General features: G+C 38.3%; 1 protein-coding gene across 3 annotated transcripts; it reads right to left on the bottom strand.

Moving 5' to 3' along the window:
- Positions 1-1450: 1450 nt before the first annotated feature.
- On the bottom strand, positions 1451-16696 carry lhx9 (LIM homeobox 9). 3 transcript variants are annotated; one of them, XM_084723788.1, is made up of 6 exons: positions 16542-16696; positions 12732-12972; positions 11584-11786; positions 10100-10458; positions 4970-5172; positions 1451-4362 (listed from the first exon to the last, which is right to left on the bottom strand). In XM_084723788.1, the coding sequence occupies exons 2-6, from the start codon at positions 12909-12911 to the stop codon at positions 4108-4110; spliced, it is 1200 nt and encodes a 399-aa protein (XP_084579914.1). In that variant the 5' UTR covers positions 12912-12972; positions 16542-16696; the 3' UTR covers positions 1451-4107. The 3 variants fall into 3 exon arrangements, with proteins under 3 accessions (XP_084579914.1, XP_084579915.1, XP_084579916.1); XM_084723789.1 differs by lacking the exon at positions 16542-16696 and having other exon boundaries at positions 10100-10455; positions 12732-14019; XM_084723790.1 differs by lacking the exon at positions 16542-16696 and having other exon boundaries at positions 1451-1732; positions 12732-14017.
- Between the last annotated feature and the right edge of the window lie 1756 nt (positions 16697-18452).

An 18452-nucleotide genomic window follows, 5' to 3' on the forward strand; every position in this document is an offset into this window, starting at 1 on the left:
AAAAAATCCTTCAAAGTTTAAAGATAAAAGTTCATCATTTCTCTGTTGTTAGTGGGTTTTTTAGGTTGTTGCTAGTGTTATTCTGAAACATGTATTAACACGTACATTAAACCGTCACATGTATAAAATAAGTCTATATTTTATTTCATTCACATGTTGCACATGAGTCTGTATGAGTAACTTTTTGCACATCACACATTCCCAGTTACTGCAAAGAATATTTCTAGTTTGATCTTATTTATTTTGGATTCTGTTTCAATTCTTGTTTGATTTCTTGTGACTTTTCTTCTTGCACCGCTACTTTTTTTTTGGTCTGCTGTGTCAGCATTCCTCTTTGGACGATCATTTAAGTCTTATCTTACCTTAATCTTATCTCATGTATGTTTGACATACATTGTCCTGTTCGACCAAGATGCCTTTTGGTAATGAAGACTGTATGAAGAGTTTTGCAATTGAAAAAAAAAAGGTAAGGTGCTACATAAATAAAGTTATTATTATCCTTATTGTTATTATTATTACTTGTATTCCCCAAGCCTGGTTAAATTGTACTGTTTTGCTTCGTATGTGTCACATATGACTCAGACTGGTCAACATTTAGTTACAACAGAAACATTTACGTGTGAAAATGTCTGACTGTACCTTTAAATCAGTCTGAGTTTGAGAGAAATAGAGCTGAAAATGACTGTTGCATAAATAGTAAATAATCTATAGGAGCATTTTTTCCCCACTCTGAGGTACTATATGGGCATCAGGGACATCATTTTCATACGCTTTATTTTGCAGCTGACAATGAATCATACAGTGAATCAAAGGAAATAATATACATCTCAAGGAAAATGTTAACAAGATGATGAGGCGCATGCAAAATGAGAAATCTCTTCTTTATCTGCTTTGTTTTTTTTTTTTCACTTCCTTCCCTCGGTACAGCCAGATGGCAAAGCTCCAGCTCTGCAGTCCTCTTCATACACTCATCATATTTGATGGGCATCCTGCTGCCGAGTTTCAAGGAGGCCATGTGTTTACGAAAATGACACTCGTGACAAAAGAAAACTTCCATTTAGCAAGCTGATTCTTGGGTGGGGTGCATGGGGGCAGCAGCGTGTGTGTGCAGTCGTGTGTGTGTGTGTGTGTGTGTGTGTGTGTGTGTGTGTGTGTGTGTGTGTGTGTGTGTGTGTGTAGAAGAGAGATTGTGGAGATGTATATAGTGTGCTTACATAGGAGCAAGGCAGTGGGAGAAAGGTTGTGTGTGTGTGTGTGTGTGTGTGTGTGTGTGCGTACCAGTAACATCCATACGGTCTCTATTTCACACTCCCGCCATGTTGCTGTCTTGATCTGTGATTTTTTTTACTATGTTACAATACATTTTATTATCATTTTTGTGCATTTATCATTCCAAAACAGAAAGATTTTTTTTTTCACATTGATATCATAAATATCATACATTGTGGGGGGGGGGGGGGTCTCCTCCGTTGATGGATTCAAACACTCAGGACAAACTTTTGCTTTTTTTAAAAAAAAAAACAGAAAATCATCTGTTGTACATTTGCAAACTGAAACAGGTTGTTTTATTGTTGGTTGTTTATTTGTTCTCAATATGCTATCATCTTATCCTAATATTGTCTTTGTCTTCAATGGTGAGGAATTCCCATCAAAGTTTTCCCCTTCTGTTAATACTTTAGGGAATTTTCAAACGTCGGGATGTATGGCTGTAATGCCCCAAGATTTGTTCTCCCTGAAAGAAATGATAGAGTAAGAATATATTAACTACAGAGCAACCTGGCTTTACGGGGTCTGCATTTACTCTTACTTCATTTTAGGTTTACCAATATGTTATGCATAAATATATACTATATATGTATAGAGATATCAATATATGCTTTGCAGCATTCCCTTGATTTAAATTTTAAAGCCATGTTCATGCATTAAAAAGCAATTTCATATTTTTTGACTGCAGGGTTTAGATGCAAATCCATGGGGCATTACATTAAAAACCATAAACATCATAAAATAGGAAATAGAAATTAAAAATGGAGGCAAAAATGAGGACGTTTAGCTGGTCATTAATAACTGAATGCTTTCTCGTTTGTTGATGTGATAAACGAAAAACTGTATTCAAGATAGAGAACACAAAAAATGGCAAGTGTAATGAAAAATAAAACCCATTTAAAGCAAAGTATTTTTTATTCACACAAATTTAATAAGATATATAACAACCGTTTGGTCCATAAATATTTAAGGGGAAATAGTTTCTATACACCATCTTTATCAAGAAACAGGGAAACATGGACAATCTTGATAGAACACTTACTGTACTCAACTATTAACACGAAGATCAATATATAAGGTTCTTGGATTTACCCAACTATATCTGAAAGAGTGCACAAATGCTTTCTATGACATCGCTGCCCCCTTTTTAACAGGATACACCATAAAAAGATCTTCGGAAATAAGATGCAAAACAGTACAAAACTAGTGAGGCGTCAAAAGGATGTGAATCAGTTAACAAAGAACACATATATCCTGAATTTCACAAACTTTCTCCCAAGTTATAGCATAAGGCACATAGTAGAACTGAGTTAGGCATCTACTTCATTAAGTAGATTTGGAGTACCACTTTGTTCTACAATAGAACAAATTGTGACGCTCACAATGAAATGTATCAACTCCATTGAACTCTTTCTTTTCTCTCTATCTATCTTTCAGCCAGAAGAAACATGTTTTTGGTCTGTTCAGTGGCAAGTGTCATTAAAGAAAGTATAAATATGGCCAAAAAGGAGAACACATGGACAACAATGATTTCCCACTGGCTGCCTCTTCACGACTCCACCTATCTGAGGTCATTTGAATGTTCATGTCAGCTCTACAAATCTAGTCTGCAGCGTCGCAACCACTTCAATTTCTCACCCCTTAACTCCTTTTTCCCTTTTTAAAAATCGCATCGTTACCCTGAGCAACATGATAAAAACAATAATGCACTTTTCACTGGGCAGTATATTGTCACTGTGCAATCGAGTTTATCTGTGGATCTATGGATATGTTTCCGAGGATTTATCCATTTGTCTACGGTTAATCTATGAGGCCAACGAATCTGAGAAAGTGCTCCGTCATGAAAACAATCGATTACAAATGTCCATAAACTGTTCTCCGATCAGAATTTCTCCCGCTGATTTCTAATTATTATTATTATCATCATGTGACTGCGTTACATGTTGAACAGTTACCACTGTACAGATTTTAAGATTTGCTTCTTTCTCTTTTTCACAGTAGATTTGTGAATCAAGACAAAATATGTGTGTGGCTTCAGCGTCTATACCTGCCATGTACAGTACGAGCTGCAATGGTTAGGTGCTTCTAATGCAATTTCGATGTTTTACATGTAGCTCTGTGAGATATTTCAATGTCTGATTCCATCCAACTCGGTCTTAAAGACCGAAACATTCGGAAATAATTAAAGCCTGTTTTCTGGAGTTATTATCCATATACAGAACATTCTACAAGTTTATTTCCCAAATTATTCCAAAACAGAACAAAAAAAATCTTTAAATCGGATAGTGCGAACACAGTGCATACATATACAGGTTTCTGAGGGCAAAATATTCATATTATTTTAAAATTTTAACCAATTAACCATAAATTAGGAAGGGCTTATTTGATCATAATTCAATACAAATGTACAAATAAAGTCAAATCAAGTCAAAAAAAGTCTAGTTTTCCAGACAAGCTTCAAGTTTAGTAATTTTTTCCAATGAAATTGTGGGATCCATGACAATTTTCTAATGCCTTCAACTTGAAAAATGTCCCGTTCCAAAAATCAATCTCTGCATACTGTAAGTCGACTACAGACACGGCTGCCATGCGGTTTCAAATGCTACACATTAAAATGATTTCCTTGTGTTTTAATGTGGTCGCTGCTGCTCTTTTCTTGCTCTTGTTGTTCTTGTTTGTGTACACAGTACAGCACTTTCTGTTCCAAGGAGCTGTCTCTGGTAGATTTAAAGGTGTCACTTAAAAAAATAAAATGTAAATTGAGGAAAGGAAATAAAAATAAAAAACAAAACAAAACAAAATCAGATAGAAAAAAAAAATCAGTCTGCTAGAGATAGCTTGTTAGAAAAGGTTTGTCAAGGTAGTTTGCGAAGGACTCCCCGAATCATGGCTGTCCAAACTAGAGGTGACGGAGGTCACTACAGTGATAGAGGGGTTTGTCAGGTCTGTTAGTGTGGCCGCGCTGGAGGGGGGGGTCAGGGCCCCACTGTCAGATGAGGGTGGAGGGAGTGAGGTGCCATCAGCCTTATCAACACCTCCATTCTCCTGTCGCAAAACGTTCCTTCTGAATTTGGCTCTTGCGTTTTGGAACCAAACCTGCAAACCAATCCCAATGTGGCTTTTACTTTTTGATTTTAAGATTAATTTTTTAAAAAGAAATCACTTGTACAGTCGTTTACATATCAAGTTAGCACAACTATCAAGTTGCCCTCGCCTTATGTACTGCATATAAATCTTTATATGGCAATTTCATACATTATTTTGAGCTCATGGGGCAGATAACAATGAACCAGTTAGCTCCTGAACACTGAATATAAGAATGTGGATTTTCAAATCAAAACAATAATCCTATCCTTTTAAATTTTTCATCTGTGAGAGCTGAATTACACCCTTTTCTGTTCCACAGATAAAAAGAACACGTGCACTCTCATTATTAATAATCAGCTACAATTTTAAGAACGACTTTTCTCCTTTCTGTCCCAAAAAAAAATAACATTTAAGAATCTGCAAAATTTCAGATTAAAAGCCCCTGGATATACATCTAATGACTAAATGGACCAACCAAACAAAGAAAATCAAAGAGATGACTTCAATGATAATATTGGTGTGAAATGAGGGGGACATGGAGGAAGACGTGGGGGTGCAGACACAGATTATGGGGGGGGTGATCAGATCAGTAGAAGAAGAATGGCTCTCTGCTTACCTGTAAAACTCTCTTAGTGAGGCCTGTTTTCTGGGCCAGCTGCTTTAAGTCCTTGGCATCTGGGTTGTGGTTGATGGCAAAGTAGGATTTCATTGTCCGCAGCTGATGGTGCTTGAAGGAGGTCCGCATGCGTTTGGTCTTCTGTGTTGGAGGGTAGGCCTGCTGGTCCCGGTCCAAGTGGTCGGTGTCATTCTCGTTACAGCCTGAGAGGGCAGAGAGCAGAGCACAGAGGAGGCTCAGAGTCCGGAGGGAACAACAGCAACTCATTTTGTTTCCTGTTTTGCTTTTGTTTTGTGTGTGTCTGAGTTCATTTCCACTGCGCTCAATTATTTCCTTGAAAGACGTGATGGACGACTAACTGGCAACAAAGCGGATCACTCCTCGACTATCAAGATAACGTCATTCAAATCAGCTTAAATCTAATTATTTGCTACTAAGACTAATGAAATGTTACCCTACGTTTACGGCTCGATATTAAACTGAATATCTTGTTATACAGTCTGGCTTTAAAGGGAAAGAAAAGACATGATTAAGAGCATTAGATGAAGGCGATCACATATGGACTTGATTGTGTGGGTCATACATTTCCCCTGACCTGCTCTGTTAACAGATGTATCATATGCTATCATGATGAATAATCAAAGTTTGGTTCATTTATGATATCAAATTAGAACATGCAAATAAGAACAGCTTGAAAAATCAGACACTGACAACAATAATATCTTGCTTTTTATTACTTTTTAATATCACTGCAAATACTTTTAGTTGATTCTCATCTTGCTTTTATTGTTATTCTATTTGGGAACTGTTTTTTACATTTATTCCTAATAATAATATTTATTATTCTATTTTGATAATCGATTCATTGGCTTTAGTAATTTTTTTAGAGAAAAAAGTCTACCTTCTCTGATTTCAGTGTCTGGTTTCTTTACTCCTCTCGGACGGTAAACTGAATATCTTTGAGTTGTGGAGAAAAAAAAAAAGATATTTGAGGACGTTATCTTGGGCTTTGGAAACACTGATCGACATTTTTCTTCATTTTCTGACAACAACTAATCAATTAATCAAAAATATGATACACAAATTACTGATAATGAAAATAATCATTAGTTGCAGCACTACTGTTGTTTTATTCTTGTTACTGTAATTATTGGCACAAGAATTTCGTTCGGGATTATCTTATCTTATCTTATCTTATCTTATCTTATCTTATCTTATCTTATGTGTGACAGTCAAAGTTGTTGAATTGACAAAATTAATTGAACCTCTATATATATTGTAATGCATTGTAAGTGATTATTGTGATTTTAATATAACCTGTGTTATAGAATAAAAAAAAGAAGTTAAATGATGTATTTTAACTGTACACTGGGACCGAGCTAAATTATTTCTGCTTGTGTTTGCAAAGACTAATAGGCCTAATGGGCCTCATTTGTCAGGAGCTTAGTACTGCATGTGCAAAATACTTAAAGATGGTGAAATGCAAAAAAAAACCAAACAAAAAAAACAAACAAACAAACAAAAAAAATGGGTCTACTAAATAAAAAGCATGTTTGGCTAAACAGTGCTGCTGAAACCTTAAGCGCTGCATTAATAATAAAAAAATAAAAAAATAAATAAAAAAATCACACTTCACTTTAGTATTATGAGGTTTTTGATTTTTGCAGAGAAATTTCCAATGACAAATAAATACTTGTGAGGTAAATGTGCATATGTAAGTGACTGTTGATATATATATCATATGCTTCAAACTAAAATATAAAACAAAATGCAATTAATTATAGTTGATTGTATACTGATTTTCATATTGATTACATTCATGTTAGAACAGGTCTCTTGCTTGATTGCAAAATGAGAGGAAATATATCCTGCAAAGAATAAGCATAGGTTTTCTAAATTATATAGTAGGTTTTTATTGATTTTCATGTCTCCTTGTAACCGAAATGCTGACCAGTTATTTTTCTCAGAGGCTGATAAAATATCAAACGATTTAAAGTAACATTTCTTCATTAGGATGCAAAGCAAACACATTCTCAAAAGATAATTCTAGGGTTAAATCACAAATCAGTCTGAATAAGGCAGGTAGGGATTGAATAAACTACGGGATTCATGTTTTCAATTTGTTATGGCATGAATTATGTTTTCTGTTATTTGAGACTTCTTCTTTGAGACACTTATACGCACCATTAACATGACAATCCTTGACATGTATGCTCCTCTGTTCCAGCCTTCACTGGATTGTGTTTCACTAGATATTACCCACTAGGGGTCTCTATATCCAAACAAGACCCAACTTTACACAGTGGTGTGGAATACTCAGTAGACCCACACCTTTCCCTGGTGAGAACTAACATGAATGTGCTCGCTAAAGCAGAAACAAAACCTCAAACAAAACCTCATCCTATTTGTCAGGAGTATGAGTCTCCTGATCTGCAGAGCGATATATTAACCCGAACAGTCTGAGGCTAATGGGAAGGATTTCATCGCTGTGTTTGGGAAAATTTTTAGCACAAAAGAGACAAAAGGGCAAATTTGTCAGTTGTCACCTGTTTTAATTAATTTTATTATTTTTTTTATTTTATTTATTCTTTTTAGTTGTAGGGCTGACTGATGTAAGGCCAGAAATTCATCACATAATTAGTGTTTAACATCACAATTTCTTCAACGTTAAAATGTTTTTTCTTTATGCTTTCGAGGGTCTGAGGGAGTGTCCCTAATTTAATTACTCTTACTTTTTATTTTCCATTGTTTTTTATTTAGCTTTGGGGTTAATTTAAATGTTGTAGGACATAAATTCAACACATAATCAAAACATGTAACGGTCCATTTTTTAAAAGGATTTTTTTGGGGGGGGTTTCGCTTTACTCTTTCATCTACACGACATGGGGTGTCCATTAATTTCATTAATCTTATTTTTTCTTTCCTTTTTTTTATTTATGAGTTAATTTAAATATTGTAAGTTCATATATCCATCACATAATTAGAATATTTGGTTTCTTCTTGAGGAGAGATTTTTTCCTCACCTTTTTGAGGGGGTGTCGCAGGCTGTACAGATTGTAAAACCCCCTGAGGCTGATTTTGATTTGTCATATTTTGCTGGATAAATAAAATTTGAACTGACATTTCAAAAATTACTCAAAAAAGCCATCACTTCAGCTGAAAACCCTCCGATATAAGCCTTTTTAAGTAAAAATATCCCAAATGAAAAATATAATATTCCCACTGTGACCTTTACTGCCTGTGGTGCTTAATAATGTCATCTTATTGTATTTTCTCTGTTAGATTTACGTCTGTGGGATTTTTTTTATACCTGTTGTGGCTGCATTATATTTAAGGCTTTGTTGCAAGAAAAAAAACAAAAACAAAAACAAAACACGGCGCTAAAACGGTTAATTTTCCATTAATGAATCCATGTGAACTTTAAGATTTGCATAATCTCTCAGAATTGTGTTTGCGAACAACAAACCGGAGCGCTGCAGCCTGGCTGTACAGTGCAGGGTCTGAGTGTTAGGGTGTTTGTGGAGCCCCTGCAGCAGGCCCCCTCTGCACGGCGCTGCTGGCTCTGTCCCTGCATGAGAACTGTGCTGACCGCCGCACAGGAGGCCAGGGATTCCAACGTCACCTTCAATTAACGGAGAACAATTAACGCGCAGATTACCCTTATTCCTCCCTATTCACCGGGAACAAGAGGAAACTTGGCGCACAATGACAAAGTTTCTCAACCGCGCACTAATTCGCAGAAAGCGACAACAAAATGGGGACGCTGCGGGGGGTGGGGGGGAGGAGGTCGGGTTATAACATTCAGCGATTCAGTGCAAGTTTTTTTTTTTTTTTTTTTTTTTTTTAGATGAAATCTACAATTAACAGCAGCACTGCGATTACACTTTTTCTGTCTTCAAACAAAAAGTCGAAGACAAAAACACGGTTTCACCATTTTTTACGCAACATCCACGCCCTTCACTGCCTTTCTACGTGTTTATTTTGCCCCAAATTAGTCTTAATTATAAAAGTCGATGAGCAAGTTGACGGCGAGGTCAAATTTCGATCATTCCCGGTGCAACACACGCACACACATTTTACAGCAACCAAAAAAAAAAAAAAAAAAAAAACCGTAAAAAACGCGTGGACAGAAAGCTGCAGATCAATTAGCCACGCACGGCTGCGGGCTCAATGTTCACCTACATTTGCATCGCCTTCAGGACAGATGTGTTCATTTCAGACATGTAAGGTGGAACCCACGGCTGGTACAGCTGTGGCACTGAGGAACCGTCTGGATTTAAAAGCGAGGAGGAAAAAATAGCCTGATATTTTTTTTATTATTATTTGTTTGTTTGTCAGTGATTTGATTAAATAATTTCGGCTGTCGCATTCAATAAAGTAGAATAATAAATCTGGCAACATTTTTGTTAGAAAAGCCTGACGAAAATGTAGATTTTGATGAAGAATACGTAAATCACTTTGCAGCGAAATGTTCCAAAACTAGGGACAACGAGCCAACCGGGGTGCAGAAGGGTTGAACCTACATGTGGAGCAGTTTAGTGTTTCATTTCGCAGTAATTTCATATTTAAAGGGAGATAAAAAGCTCAGTGTGTTTCACTGTCCTCTCTATTGGGCCTGTCCATGCATGATGTAGGGCAAACACTGACAGACACAATCAGTTGAATTTGTCCGAGGTGTTCACCAACGCACCAGAAAGATAGTTGATGATTGAGTCTCATTTACATGGCGTCAGATATTGTGCCTTTAAATGAATTTTAGTGAATACGACACTTTAGTCAGAAAGATTTGACTCGTGTAGATTTTAGTGAAGACTACAAGAACCACAATGCAGCAAAATGTCCCAAAACTGAGGTCAACTGACCAAACTGTCTTTGTCTTGGATTAAACCTTCATGAGAGGCAGGTTAGTGTTAAATATCGCGGTAAATTCACATTAAGGGGGAAAGGTGACGTAGTGTTTTTGCTGTTCACTGTCTCTTTGCAGTGTCGCTCTCCTCTCCATGAGGCCTGTTCATACGGTAAATGTAGGGCAAACAGTTAAAGGACGTGGCTACTTTTGCACCAAAATAACTTTGTTATAATATTTAGAGATGATTATCTGCTGCTCTCTGAGTGTCTGTGCTGTCTCACCTGAGTTGTAACTCGGTATATCTATCCCCATGGCCGGGCTCTTCCTCTTCCGCGGCCTGCCCTTCTGTGCCGTCCCGGTGCCGTTGAAGTACGGTAACGACAGACCGCCGCCCTTCGCTGCCAGCTCGGCGAAGTTGAGCTGCGGGTGGTAGTCCGGTCCCTGCACCAGAGTCTCGAAGTGCAGGCGGCAGTACACCAGGCTGTCCTTCATGCCGAAGTGGTCCCCGGTGGTCAGCGTCTTGTTGCAGGTGGTGCACGTGAAGCAGCTCAGGTGGTACACGGAGTCGCGCGCCCGCATCACCATTTCCGAGGCCGAGATCCCGAGGTGGCAGCGCGCGCACCTCTGCACGGAGAACCTTCTGGAACAGATAAATCGTCAAGACTCCTCATACACAGAGACAAAATGAGACAAGGACAGAGACAAGAGCACTGGACACGTCTGACATAAGATAACCTGCGATGTCAGTGGATAAAAGGCGGTATTTTACGGGGTATTTGCGCTTCTGTCGTGTATTTCAGTTACAAATGTGTGTGACACAGCTGTAGTACATATGGCACTAACAGGCCTATACACTGAGAATACATGTAACACATCTGGCCTACGAGTTAATGGCGGCTGATCGATAAATAAGCCACATTTTGTTTTATTGGTACTTCTATAAAAACCATCTCACCCTCTTGCAGCATTTGTCTTTGAAAAGAAAAACATGTTGTCTGAAAGCGAATATTTTCGCTTTTAATTAAGTCAGTATACATCGTCAGTGATGAAAGCTATAATTGCTAAGTGCAGCTGACATTAAATACAAAAGAGGACAAAAGCTGTAACTGTAATGTTAGAAACACATCTCGCATTTAAAATAATCTTTTTTCTTTTACAGTTCTCTGTACATGGCTTTATATGTTGCACATGCAATATATGTCACTTTATGGGACAACATGTCTGTCCAATAACATCATTTTATCATTGGTTGTTTTCCATGCAAATAAAAGTCACTAAATAGTTTATTTATATAAAAAATATTTTTTAAACGATAAAAATGTACAAATTCGGAACAGGCCAAATCCTTTGTGTCTGAGAGGGTGACTCATACTTTAAGTTAATGTAGTTTACATTACACTCCGAGCCAGCGAATAAAAGTACAATCTCATATCATAACTTATTTCCAATTAACACCACGCAGGGCCCCTGGGAGGCTGTTAAGATTTTACTCAGACAAGAATGGGGCCTAATTGGACCAAAAGGCTTCAACGTAATTCCAGATGAACAGTCACAGCCTGTTGAATCAGGGATAACAGCGGCTGTTTTTCCAAAATATTTTTTTTTTCATTTTTGTAAGAGTTGAAAATGCATTTTCCTATAAATCCGGAAGCATAAAAGCACCACAGTGTGAATGGGTGAGTGGGTGTCGGCTTGTGCGTGACAGACTGAATATTAGACTAAAAGCTAAAATTATAGCTGCATGATTAACCTTAATTTTTCTTACCTGTAGTAATCCTCCTTGCAATAGATACTCCCATCCTTGGCAAAACACGTTAGCTCCGACTCCAGCGCTAGTTTACATTCACAGCATTTGAGGCACCGCAGGTGCCACTGTTTGTCCACGGCCAGGAGGTAGTATCTATCCGAAATCTTGCCGCCACAGCCGGCACACAGAGCAGGCTTCTCCGGGCTCATTGAAGGCATGGTCTGATTCAGAGAGAGGGAGAGGAGGAGAGCTCAGGGAAACTCAGTCCTTCAACACACATCACGCAGAGACAGAAACAACAGGCCTGAAGTGGCTTTATGGCCGTGAAATTAAACTTTTTTTTTCTCCATCTATCAAAGCGAGGCCTTTTGAAGAGCACTTTAAACACGCTGTTAAACAAACGCAGGCTCGGTGCGTTCACGGGCCCCCTGAAGGAACAACCAGCATCTATTACACAACCGTGTGTTTCTGAATTTCACTGGATATCGAGGGGAATTAAAGAAATCTGGTCTGCTAAACTAACATTTCATTTGTTTAATTTCTCTTTTTCTTACAAACAAGCAAATTTACTTCTGAGGAGAAATATTGTTTTTACTTAAAATATTATAAATGAGCCTATTAAGAATATAGATATATATTTATTCTTGCCTAAATAAAAAAAGGGTAAATAATTCAGTGTAAATTATATTATTATTATGTGATATTAATAATAATACTTCACTATGTTTTTGTCCATAGTTAGCATATTTGTAGATGTGTAATTGCCTGTAATAAAATATGACTGCTCTAATGTACAATGTTTTATTTGATTTAAAGAGTAATACCGTGTGTTTTTAATCTATTTACATGCAGCTGCATGTAAAGTTGCAGCCAGTTTATTTCTAATTATTTTGTGCAGATAACTGAGCAGCTACTTAAATCATCTGAATTTTAAACTATTAATATCCAAGTGAAAATTAATTTTGGATAAAGGGATAGACTAAAATATTTTTCCATAATTTAACACAAAGAAGTGAGTGAGAAATCCTCCTCCCCTGATGTCCTACTTACCCCAGAACAACCGTGCGTTTCCTGGCACGTTCACGGTGCCACAGTGGTGGTTTGTGCAGTGACGGTGAAGGTTAAGTTTTAACATGAATTCAGACACAGCTCGACCGGGATCTTACCGACTCTCTCCCGTTCAGCTGCATGCCCTTCGCCAGGCGCGACTCCGTTTTCGACCTCCTCTCCATCTCCTCCATGATCCCTTGGATGTGATCCCCGGAGATCCCGTGGAAAAGCATGGCTCCCGGTCCTGGACGCAACGTGCAACTGCCTGCCTCTGTCTTGCAGCCCACAACTTCCATATACTGTAACTGCAGCGCTGCGCCCCGCTCTCTCAGCGCATCCAAATGTTGCTCTGAGGCTCTGAGAGGCAAAGAGGCACACAACAACAACAACACAAGCCCAGAGATTCAATTTAGATCACCTCCTCGATCAGGGTGCAACTGGAAGAAGAAGAAGAAAGAAAAAAAAAAAAAAACGAAGAAAAAGCTACAACATGGGTGGGACAGGAGGAGCAGGAGGAGTGCAGCTTTTTCCTTCTTCCCGTGAATGCCTCTCCTCCTCCAGAAAAAATATATAGTCCAAATGATGCGACAAACCGGTGTGGAAGAAGTGGTGGTGGTGGTGGAGGTGGTGGTGGGGAGGGAGGAGGGGAGGGGGGGGAGCTACAATGTGAACACTCGCCAAAAATAATGACACAAAGTTTTTTTTGTTGTTGTTGTTTCTTTTTGGTGATTTCTCTCTCCTTCCCGATTCTCCCAGTCAGTCAGTCAGAGGGGTTCCTTGGTGCTTGGAGGTCAGGTTGGGACTGCCTGGATTTGAGAACCGTGTCCTATTTGTGAAGAGCCCGCAAAGCCTGCCCAGTCTGAATAATTTGGTAGGAGGAGTTCCCCTCTCTCTCTCTCTCTCTCTCTCTCTCTCTCTCTCTCTCTCTCTCTCCTCTCCTCTCTGTCTCCACCTCTCTCTCCATCGCCACTGATTTCTATTCACCAACAAAGAGCTGTCACTCTTCCCCTCAAAAACTCCCGATTCTGGCTGCGCGAAGGACCACTATTTTATGGTATTGACATTTTCATTACTTTTATTCCCCCCATTTACAGGAGAGGATGGAGGATGCTGGAGTCAGAACACGCGTAAAGTCAAATGAAATGGGCTTAGAGTAAATTGGATGTAAATTTTTATTTATTTAACATGTCTTAAACAAATAATGTGCGTCTAAAGTACAATAAAAAAAACGCCTTGGAGTTTTATTGAAATGGTCAGAAACAGGCGTGACATATGAGGACTATTTATCTTGTTTCATTTGGAGCTTTTATTTTGAAAACCTCACAGTGTTAGTGGTTTAATTCTTCTTTATCAGGCTGCTTGTCCCAGAATAACATATTAACTGTGTGTGTGTGTGTGTGTGTGTGTGTGTGTGTGTGTGTGTGTGTGTGTGTGTGTGTGTGTGTGGTATAAATGTATTGTTTGGGGCGGGGCAGTGATCAGTGATAGGCTGGAGGGCGGGGACAGATTGTATTAAACAATTTTGAAAGACAAGGAATTTTTAACACACAAATGAATGAGATTTTTAGTTTAAAAAAATAAAAGCATCCCACGCCGTTACAACCTATCAGCTTGTTTTTTTTAACATATAGAAACTCTTTAGATAATAGACTTAATTGATTAGGAGACGAAGCAAACTCTGTTCTTTAAAATATATAAATATAGGCCACTGGTTTCTGTGCAAGGATCAATATTCTGTTCATGAAACAGGACAAAATCACTATCGCCTCTTGTCTTTTTTCTGTCTCTTAAATTAGGCCAAAAGCTTGTTTACTTGCAGGAGAATTAATTATAAACAAAATACGTAAATATATATATATATATATATATCTGTATATATATTTTTCATTAATCGTATATGCTAAGCAGCAATATCGAAATTGACGAGCTAAAAAAAATATAATTAAAAAAATATAAATTGTTGGTCATCAGAGGGAAAACAGCACCAGTTCTAGTATGTTTCCAGAAATTCACCTCCTTTAAATTCTTTATACTTGTTATAATCTGCGTTGTGGAGGCGACTGTGAAGCTCCAATAAAGATCTGTGTCAGTTTTAAAGGGTGTGAAGTCTCTGTCACGCAAATAAAAAACGCAGACTGGCTTTACTGTCCAGTCCACACAGGCCAAATATGGTGACAACAAACCAAAACGAGCCAACTCAAGGTCTGTATTTTTTTTTTTTTTTTTTTTTGACTTAACACAACAACAGGCCTTTAAAACGAGCCATGCATGTCGACTGCATTTATCCACAGAAACAACAGATTTGGTCCCATCACGTTAATAGATTTAGTGATGCTGCAGGAGGGGGTGGTGGGGGTGGTGGGGGGTTGCAGGTGTGGATGCTTCATCTCAAGACGTGTTATATTATCATGTGCACCCCCCTCCCAGCCCTCCTCCCTCCACCCCTCCACCGCCATGAAGTTGTGTTGACTTTATAATTGGAGGCCCCTTGATAGCAGCGCTATGAGACAGACGAGGCTTGGACCCTCCTGGACGGACTGACTGGACCTGCAGCTCAACGTTAATTTGCGCTCTGCCGGTGAAAAGAGACTCAAAAAAAAAAAAAAAAAAAAAAGGACACGCGGATTTCATTTCACCTGGACAAAAGACACCCTGAGAGGAGTGATCAGCTCAGCTCTGTGTGATACTTCATCTGGCTGCTGTTTTTTTTAACCTTCTGCTTCTTTTCCGAATATTAAAAAAGACGATTTCTGGTGTAAAAAGCAGATTCATCCAAATAGTAAAATTATAAATACTGTATGTGCATCTATCATATCGTTAATGTCGATAAAGGCGAGTGTTTTGACCCGTTGCCTCCAGCAGTGACATTTCATTTGACTGAAGAGGGTTTAACAATGTGTCAGTGAACACTAAAGGGACTGAGGGAATAATGTCTTTTGTGTTGTCGTTTTGTTTCCTTTTCTTTGCATCTAATTACCTGCAACTAAATATATATTAACGAGCCGTTTTTTAAGGATATTTCTATTATTTCAATTAATTAATAGTGTGTCATTTTGAGACAGTCTGCAGAGATGAACCAAAGCCAGAGCACGAAATCACGCTTTTACTTTTTTCCTAAAAACTAAAAAAAAAGTGACTTTTTTACTTTGGAAATAATAATTGATTTGTATAAATACATCATATTAATTAAGCATTCTAGTTGTCTATGTTACCCATCATATTTCATTACCGGCTTTAAATAAATTGAAGAAGATTAATCTGGGCGATTGTCTGTCATTTTTCGTTAGAATGATTTGCCCTAATTTAAGATTTGCGATCTCGTTTGACTAAATCAAAGCTTTAAAAGCACATAATGATGGCTGCTTATTCACGCACCGCACTGAGCTCCATTTCAAACGTTTTACGCTTTTTAAAAATGAAATAAAAACAGTGTTAACAACCACGTTTAAAATGGCGTGTGAAGGCAGGATGGCTCAGTGGGCCAATGACTTTTGTCATATAAATAAAGAAAAGAAAATTCCACGTCTCAGCCTCCAGTATAAGCAAAATTATTTACCCTACATTTTAATAAAGGCATCATATTTTTGTATGTCACCGGTGTACCGTTCAAATTGCATGATTTTGATAGACTGCCACTTAAAATATCTTGTATATGTGCACACAATTGAGATTGTGCGAATAAAAAGATTTGTTTGCAACATCCCGTAAATAAAAATAAAGGGAAGAGAGAGTTTAAATGGCTTTACCTTCCAACACATCCCTGTTTATCCCGCTGAATATCACCCATGCAGCCTGTTTGTCATGCATCAGATCTGTCGCGCATTGCTTCACGCAGTCTCCTCCGTCTCTTTCTTTTTCGTTAACAACACAACCTTGTGGGCTGTTATTATATTTTCCAGTGTGAGACATATAGAAAAGGGTCTTACCTGAGGCTGTGCTGTGCGTGAGATCCCTGTGCAGCAGCGTGCAGCAGGCTGAGGAGCTCCGGACTGTGCAGCAGCAGCAGCAGCGCGCCGAGGAGACTCACAGAGGAGACGCTGCCGGTAGATGGGGGCTGTTCCTCGTTTCTGAGCTTACACTTCGAGTTCGAGCGTCAATTAAAACACAAGACATTTAAATATTCCTCTCCCGTATGCAGGCAAGGCAGCCCTCAACACTGCACAACACACACACACACACACACACACACACACACACACACAAATGGGAAGCCGTGAGCCAGTGGCCTACTCAGCATGTAGGTTAAAATTAAAGGAGGTAAACTAAATAATCTGGAGTCAAATCATCGCCAAGTGGAAAACAACTAGCATTAGATTCAGGAAAAAAATTAAACACCACGTCTGCTTTTGGCTCTTTTTTTTTTTTTTTACAGCTCTAATGTGAATCCAGAGCCTAAAGTTTTATTTTAACGCAAAAGATGAAAGTTACAAGCGAGTTCAAGCACGTTTAGCCTTTAAAAAAATATAATCACAAAATTTACAATCATTTATCGCACATACATGAGTTGATTTAAGTGAAATGAGTGCGGTCTCAGCTCTAACTGTGAGGTTTGTGTGAATTAATAATTAGATATGTCTACAGTCAAAGTAGATCAATCAGTCTGACAGATATGCAGCACTGCAACACAAAGCCTGCTGAAAAAAGGATTTGGTGTTGATGCCAAATCGAAATCATATTTCTAAATAACAGTGCTAAACCGTTTATGAATTTTTACGTATTTTAATCACGTGGATTTAATGATTTAAACCAATCAGTTTAAAAAGACTGGAGATTTTTCGTCAATTTCAACCTCATTAAAACAGAAGGGTTTTTTTTGTTTGTTTGTTTTTTTTAAGGGATACATTTAATAATAAAAAAGGTAATTCTTATCAGAATGCACAACCTCTATTTAGTCACTGGTTCTATTGAATTAATCCTTTAAAAATATAAACAATATTAAGGTTCTGTGATGTCTCCACATCTGGAGAACCCAGCTGACAAACTTCATATCAATTCACTGCAGTATTGAGTGTGTTATTATAGTCAGGCAGGAACCATTCAACAACACACACTTGGCTTCATGTTGCAACATCTAATGAATAAAGGAATTTTGTTGATGAAAAATTTACCACTATTTAATAATGTCAAGTTTGTGGTAAATATTAATATTGTTTATGCTTTGAAGATGCATTTGATTGTGCCTGGCCTCTAATGAGACTGTATTCATCACCTTATTATTATATAATGTTCCTTTTTAAATTTGTAGTGCTGTAATTTCCTCATGCATTTCTGGATTATTATTCACCTGACAGGTGAAACAACACGACTACAAGCTGTTGAATAATAATAACAGTTTAAAGTGCATGATGCCGCCACTTGAATTTTATATTTAAAGGACAGGTCATCCAGAAGACAAGGACGCTGAGGTTTAGATGGATCTCAATTGACAACAAGTGAGTGAATTATTGTGTGGGGATGAGAGCAAAGGGTGACAATTAATTACACCTCTGTGCTGCTTGCATAAATGATCACGTGCCACACTGCTAACAGTCATTTTGCTTTGCTCCTTCCGCCCGGGCTGACATCACAATGTATCTCATCAATAATGCAACGGCACTGAGATCCATTTCACTGTGTACCACAACGCGTACCGTGCACACAGCGTTTTCTGAGCATGATACCCAGACAGGCTCTGCAGCAGCATGCAGTGAAGCCAGCATCAACCCGGGATGCCTGCCTGCCTGCCTGCCTGCCTGCCTGCCTGCCTGCCTGCCCCCCTGGCTGCCTGGCTCCTCCTAGGGCATGGTGGTTAGATTACCACACATCCAGGGTTCATCTGGAGTTATCATTTCTGGGTC

The sequence above is a fragment of the Lutjanus erythropterus genome, chromosome 7, assembly GCF_056507025.1.
Source record: "Lutjanus erythropterus isolate fLutEry1 chromosome 7, fLutEry1.hap2, whole genome shotgun sequence".
In the NCBI taxonomy this organism is placed as follows: domain Eukaryota; kingdom Metazoa; phylum Chordata; class Actinopteri; order Lutjaniformes; family Lutjanidae; genus Lutjanus; species Lutjanus erythropterus.

Coding starts and splice junctions, on each gene's coding strand:
- lhx9 (XM_084723788.1), bottom strand. CDS start 12,911: ATGGAAGTTGTGGGCTGCAAGACAGAGGCAGGCAGTTGCACGTTGCGT. Junction 11,787..12,731: donor AGCTGAACGGGAGAGAGTCG/GTAAGATCCCGG, acceptor TCTCTGAATCAG/ACCATGCCTTCAATGAGCCC. Junction 5,173..10,099: donor TATACCGAGTTACAACTCAG/GTGAGACAGCAC, acceptor CTGCCCTCTCAG/GCTGTAACGAGAATGACACC.